At 38.6% G+C, this 7,199-nt stretch overlaps 1 protein-coding gene across 4 annotated transcripts in view; it reads right to left on the reverse strand.

Annotated features, from left to right (window-relative positions):
• The window catches only part of USP32 (ubiquitin specific peptidase 32), a 221,372-nt gene that overhangs the window by 71,228 nt on the left and 142,945 nt on the right, over window positions 1-7,199 (reverse strand). For all 4 annotated transcript variants that reach the window (XM_023204689.2, XM_023204687.2, XM_023204688.3 and 1 more), the window contains one exon: window positions 5,546-5,607. In XM_023204689.2, coding sequence (XP_023060457.2) covers window positions 5,546-5,607 — 62 coding nt within the window. The remainder of the gene's footprint in view (window positions 1-5,545; window positions 5,608-7,199) is intronic.

Raw genomic sequence — 7,199 nt, forward strand, 5'->3', positions numbered from 1 at the left:
CACTTCTTTTTTTTTTTTTTTTGAGACGGAGTCTCGCTCTGTCGCCCAGGCTGGAGTGCAGTGGCCGGATCTCAGCTCACTGCAATCTCCGCCTCCCAGGTTCACGCCATTCTCCTGTGAGCAGCTGGGACTACAGGTGCCCACCACCTCGCCCGGTTAGTTTTTCGTATTTTTAGTAGAGACGGGGTTTCACCGTGTTAGCCAGGATGGTCTCGATCTCCTGACCTTGTGATCTGCCCGTCTCGGCCTCCCAAAGTGCTGGGATTACAGGCTTGAGCCACCGCGCTCGGCCTATTTTCTTCATCCATTCATCAACTGATGGACACTTAAGCTGAATCTGTATCTTGGCTATTGTAAGTAGTGCTGCAATAAACACAGGAGCGTAGACAGCTCTTTGTTTTACTGATTTCCTTTCTTCTGAATATATACTTAGCAGTGGGATCACTGGACAATATGGTGGATCTCTTTTCAGTTTATTGGGGCACCTCCATACTGTTTTCCATATTGACTTTACTAATTTACATTCCCATCAATAGTGTACTAGCACTTCCCTTTCTCCACATCCTCATCAGAATCTGTTATTGTCTTTTTTATAATAGCCATTTTAACTGGGAGATAATATTTCATTGTGGTTTTGATATTTCGATTATGATTAGTGATGTTGAGCATTTTTTCACATGTCTACTGGCAATTTTTATGTCTTTTTTTTTTTTTTTGAGCAAGGTCTATTCAGATCACTTGCCTATTTTTAAATTGGGTTATTTGGTTTTTTGTTATTGAGTTGAGGCCCTTATATATTCTGGTTATTAAAACCTTGATGGATGGATAGTTTGCAAATATTTTCTCCTATTCTGCTGGTTGTCTCTTCAATCTGTTGATTGTTTCCTTTGCTGTGAAGCTTCTTAACTTGATGAAATTCCGTTCGTCCATTTTTGCTTTGGCTGCCTGTGCTTTTCAGGTATTATACAACGTCATACCACTCAAATGAATGTCCTACAGCATTTCCCCAATTTCGTCTAGTAGTTTAGGCCTTAGATTTAAGTCTTTGAATCCATTTTCTTTTCTATTTTTTTGAGATGCAGTCTCCCTCTATCACCTTGGCTGGAGAGCAGTGGGGAAATCTCGGCTCATTGCAACCTCCGCCTCCCGGGTTCAAGCAATTTTCCCACCTCAGCCTCCTGAGTAGCTGGGATTACAGGCGCCTGTCACCATGCCCAGCTAGTTTTTGTTCTTTTAGTAGAGATGGGGTTTCACCATGTTGGTCAGGCTGGTTTCGAACTCCTGGCCTCAGGTGATCCGGCCACCTTGGCCTCCCAAAGTGCTGGTATTACAGGCATGAGCCACCTCGCCCAGACTCTTTAATTCATTTTGATTTGATTTTTCTGTATGGTAAGAAGTTGGGATCTGGTTTCATTCTTCTGCACATGGATATCAAATTTTTCCAACACCATTTATTGAAGAGATTGTCCTTTCTCTAATGTATGCTCTTGGCACCTTTGTCAAAAAAGAATTGGTTGTAAATGTGGGGTTTTTTTTTGTTGTTGTTGTTGTTTTGTTTTTGAGACAGAGTCTCGTTCTGTTACCCAGGCTGGAGTGCAGTGGCGCGACCTCCACTCATTGCAACCTCCACTTCCTGGGTTCAAGCGATTCTCCTGCCTCAGCCTCCTGAGTAGCTGGGACTACACGCGCATGCCACCACACCTGGCTAATTTTTTGTATTTTTAGTAGAGACGGGGTTTCACTGTGTTAGCCAGGATGGTCTTGACCTCCTGACCTTATGATCCACCTACCTTAGCCTCCCAAAGCGCTGGGATTATAGGCTTGAGCCACCGTGCCTGGCCTGGATTTATTTCTGGGTTCTCTGGTCTGTTCCATTGGTCTATGTGGATAGACTGTTCTTATGTCAGTGCCATGCTGCTTTGGTAACTATAGCTTTGTAGTATATTTTGAAGTCAGGTACTAATTCACCTTTATTTCTGAATTACAGTTCTGCTAGATAAAGAATTCTGGATTGACAGTTTTTGCTTTTTTGTTTTTTTTCCTTATATCACTTTCTCATACCACTGCATGCTGAGCTCTACTGTTTCAAAAAGTCAGCTGTTTATCATATTGTGGTTCCCTTCTATATGACGAGTCTTTCTGCTCTTGTGGCTTTCAACTTTTTCCTCTGTCTTTAGTTTTCAACACTTTGACAATGATATGTCTAGGTGTGAATCTTTTTATGTTTAACACAGTTGGAGTTCATTAAGCTTCTAAGGTTAATAATTTTCAACAAATGTTAGAACTTTCAGACATTATCTTGTCAAACCTTTTTCTGCTTCTTTCCTTCTGAGACTTCCATTATGCATATTTTGGTAGACTTGATGGTGTTCCACCTTTTGTGAAACTCTGTTCATTCATTTGGTCTTCTTTCTCTCTTTCTGATGAAATAATCTCTATTGATACATACTCTGTTTTGCTGAATATTTCTCTGTCAACTCAAATCTGCTAGAATTTCTATTTGATTCTGTTTTAAAATTTCTATCTCTTTATTGCTATTTTCTATTTGGACAAGTCAGTGAGATCATACTTTCCTCTAATTCTTTAAATATAGCTTCATTTAGCTCTTTGAAAACATTCATAATAGCTGCATTGAAGTCTTTGTGTGCTAAGTAGAACATCTGGTGCCACCTCTGAGACAGTTTCTACTATTGTTTGTTTTTTTCTTGTATATGGGTCACACTTTCCTGTTTTATTCCATGTCTGATAATTTTTTCTTGTTGAAAACTGAACACATTTGATACTTTATATTAGCAACTCTGGATTCTGAACCCCGTGTGTTTTGTTTTGTTTTGTTTTGTTTTACAACTTCCCAGAACAATTCTGTAGAGTTTAACTTCCCATACAGTATCTTGCAATGTGAAGCTGCTCAGCTTCTTGTTGTTTTCTTTTTTATTATCTCTGTTTTTATTGTTAAGCTTGGCTTTCTTGGGGTGAGCCTAACTTACTGGTCAGCCAATGACTGTTGAGAGGCTGTGCTGAAACACCTTGAGTCAGTAACACTCGCATTCTATTCCCAATGGATCTGTACATGGTTTGGGGAATGCATTTAAAGTTCAGGCAGGTTACAAGCCTACCCTGGCTTTTACTTTCTGCACATGCAAGGCTTCGCCTTCAACTAGGGAGGAATAAAGGGCTAAAGCCCACTTCGGTTTCTCCTGAGTTTGTGTATAGCCTTGTACAAGTAGTCTACAGATCACTGGGGACATGAGAAAGCTTGTTAAGGCTCACTATGGTGATCCTGTTTCCTGTCAAAAATTTGACTGGTCTGTTGTTAGTCTGCTGCTTCCCCTAACCAGTATTTTATCCCCAAGCTGGTGAATCATCCTTTAAAAATTATCACAGTCAAATGAATTTTTATAAGTAGCAGTAGAGGCAAAATAAAATAACACTGAAAATGAATAAACAAATTAAAAAAAAACTCCAGATGAAATGAACCAATTTGGAACCAACAATTTTAAATCTAGACTTATTAAAAAATACAAAATACAGAAAGCAGATTATTGGTACTTTTAAGAAACAGGTCCTAAACTTGATTCTGCCAGTCCCATGTAATTTCAGGTCCTCAACTTCTATAAATCTCAGTTTTCATTTTTACAAAATCGGAGACATTAATTTCATGCAGTTATTCTAAGGGCCAGATGAGATAATGTAATTACACGTATTTTGCAAAGAATAACTTTCCATGAAAATATAAGATTATATCCACCTTATTTTTTGAAATAGGGATGCTATGAGTAGTTGTAAAATAAGCCAATAAATATAAATATGGGCTACATAGCATTCTATCTATGCTAAGTGATATTTACTTCAGAATATATTACTATAGTAAATTAGACTGTAATAGAAAAAAAGTCTTGAACTCAGGAGTTCAAGACCAGCCTGGGCAATACAGTGAGACCCCATCTCAAAAAAATCCAAGACAGAAAATAAAACAAACAAACAAATAAAAACTACATGAGACTGGAGTTTTATGAAAGCAACATTTAAAAAAACAGATTTTGCTTAATCTTCTTTAAGAAATAACCATGCTGCTTTGCATATGGAGTGGCCACCCATTTATTCCTTTCTTTTCTTTTTCTTTTTTTTGACAGAGTCTCACATTGTCACCCAGGCTGGAATGCAATGGTATAATCTTGGCTCACTGCAGCTTTGACCTCCTGGGCTCAAATAATCCTCCCACCTCTGCCTCCCGAGTAGCTGGGACCACAGGCGTGCACCACTGAGTCTCGATAATTTTTTTATTTTTTGTAAAGACAGGGTCTCACCATGTTGCCCAGGCTGGTCTCGAACTCCTGAGCTCAAACAATCCACCTGCCTTGGCTTCCCAAAGTGCGGGGATTACAGGCATGAGCCACTACACCTGGCCCCTTTACTTTCTTAATAAACTTGCTTTCATTTAAAAATAAATAAATAAATAATAAATAAATAACCATTTTTAAAACTTGTCATTTAAAAACTTAGAAATATATCTACTACTTTAACTATCTATGTATTAACTGGCATGTCCTGTTTAAACGTTGAATATGTAATCCTGTTCTCAGGTATTCCAAACAACTCTATTTTAGTAAACTCCCATCTATGCAGAAATCCAAGCCACAAGAAACTACTGAAGAGTTTGTATGCACAATACTTTCAAGAAAAAAGTCAAGTGACAGTACCTATTAAGAGTTTATTTTAAAAGCAGTTTACTAGAAATTCAGTCCTATTTCTGAAACTATCTACACAAATGTGTAGCATAACAGCAATGTCACAAAGCAATGAAAGATACTCAAGTTATTAAAAATTAGAATATAGCTATAAAACATGCATACCTTTGTTTTTAAAATATAATCCAGATATTTCATCTTAAGTAATTCATCCTAAAGTAAATCCTTAAGCCAAGACATAGAGACTTTATTAACAAAATTGGTCCAATAAGCTTATATTAAAAAAGAATAATAGAGGATGAACAGGGCTGCAAACCAATCATTTAAAATTATATTCAAAGAAGGCTTTATTCTAATATATATTAAAGTAGTATTTTATATGATCTAGAGTGAAAATAGGAGCAGGGAATAAAATAGGTTTTCAGAATATTCCCATTTTTATATAAATCGTACAAATATCATTGTGGGCATATGTTTATATGAATATTAAAAATGTCTACAGCAATTATCTATAAATTATCTATAAAATCTTTCTCTGCTTTTTGTTTAGCTCTATTTTCTAATTTTTCCAACAATAAACATATTTTGGTACTAAAGAAAACTGGTTACTTTTTATCTCATTTCAGAAAATCAAATTTAGTATTCAGTGCAATTTTAATGTTAAACAGAATTTGCCTTCTTAATTAATCTATAGTACCTTCCTTTATCTAGGAAGGTACTTTAACAAAAATATTTCAATATGTAACTATTTTTGAGAAAGTTAATGATTACATTAAAATAGGACATGCTGTTCCTCATTAACCAATATATTTCAAGTATTTGAAATTTCAACTACATAACTGAAACTACAAATTTACCTAATAATTTGTCCTTCCTCTTCCGGAGTAGCTGGTCTTAACCCCAGAACTATGTGACACACCTAGGGAAAAAAATGGTAAATCAAAGTTTATTAACGGCATACTATTTCACATTCTCTGCATGAGATCCACTTCTTTTTTTTTTTTTTGAGACGGAGTCTCGCTCTGTCGCCCAGGCTGGAGTACAGTGGCCGGCTCTCAGCTCACTGCAAGCTCCGCCTCCCGGGTTTCCGCCATTCTCCGGCCTCAGCCTCCGGAGTAGCTGGGACTACAGGCGCCCGCCACCTCGCCCGGCTCGTTTTTTGTATTTTTTTAGTAGAGACAGGGTTTCACCGTGTTAGCCAGGATGGTCTCGATCTCCTGACCTCGTGATCCGCCCGTCTCGGCCTCCCAAAGTGCTGGGATTACAGGCTTGAGCCACCGCGCCCGGCCGAGATCCACTTCTTAAATGGGAATCTGAATTAGCAACAGCTTTCAACTCATGAATTATCAATTATTCACTTGAGCAAATTTTAACTTTAGCCTTGTGGTTTTGGGGTTTTGTTTGCTTTTTTAAAATAAGCCATTCCAATGGAGGCTAACTTTCAAATCTCTAGGTAAGAAGGGAAGAGAAAGGGAAAGAAGAAAAAGGGAAAGGGGAAGATATTACCTCAGGAACAGATTTCAGAATAATTCTTCTGACACTTGCATATGATAGATTTTATTTTATTTATTTATTTTTTTTGAGGCGGAGTCTCGCTCTGTCGCCCAGGCTGGAGTGCAGTGACGCAATCTTGGCTCACTGCAAGCTCCGCCTCCCGAGTTCACGCCATTCTCCTGCCTCAGCCTCCTGAGTAGCTGGGACTACAGGTGCCCGCCACCGCGCCCGGCTAATTTTTTGTATTTTTAATAGAGACGGGGTTTCACCATGGTCTCGATCTCCTGACCTTGTGATTTTGCCCGCCTCGGCCTCCCAAAGTGCTGGGATTACAGGCGTGAGCCACCGCGCCCGGCCGATAGATTTTAAATGGCCAAAACACTCAGCCATGTGTGAGATCTTGGCAAATAAAAGCATAATTCAATATTGTATCATTAACCTAACAAGCTAACTCTTTTCAATTTAAAAACACAGATAAAAATAAAAACAATTTAGCATAACTGTCTGCTCATTGTACATATGAGCATAACCAAATATGTGACAAAGCACATACAGTAAAATATAATAAAATTTAGGTGTTGAGTAAATAAAATATAATAAAATTTAGGTTCAGGGTGTTTCCTGAAAAAAACTTTGAGCTTTTCAGTATAAAATGTTGGAAGCATACACATAAGCAAATCTAAAGTATATGTTTATTCATAAGTTAAGAGTCACAAAAACAGTGCCACTCCAAGTCCACAGTAAGAATGACGAAATAGGTCAGGCGCGGTGGCTCAAGCCTGTAATCCCACCACTTTGGGAGGCCGAGACGGGTGGATCACGAGGTCAGGAGATCGAGACCATCCTGGCTAACATGGTGAAACCCCGTCTCTACTAAAAAATACAAAAAAAAACTAGCCGGGCGCGGTGGCAGGCGCCTGTAGTCCCAGCTACTCGGGAGGCTGAGGCAGGAGAATGGCGTAAACCCGGGAGGCGGAGCTTGCAGTGAGCTGAGATCCGGCCACTGCACTCCAGCCG

The sequence above is a fragment of the Piliocolobus tephrosceles genome, chromosome 16 (assembly GCF_002776525.5).
Source record: "Piliocolobus tephrosceles isolate RC106 chromosome 16, ASM277652v3, whole genome shotgun sequence".
Lineage (NCBI taxonomy): Eukaryota > Metazoa > Chordata > Mammalia > Primates > Cercopithecidae > Piliocolobus > Piliocolobus tephrosceles.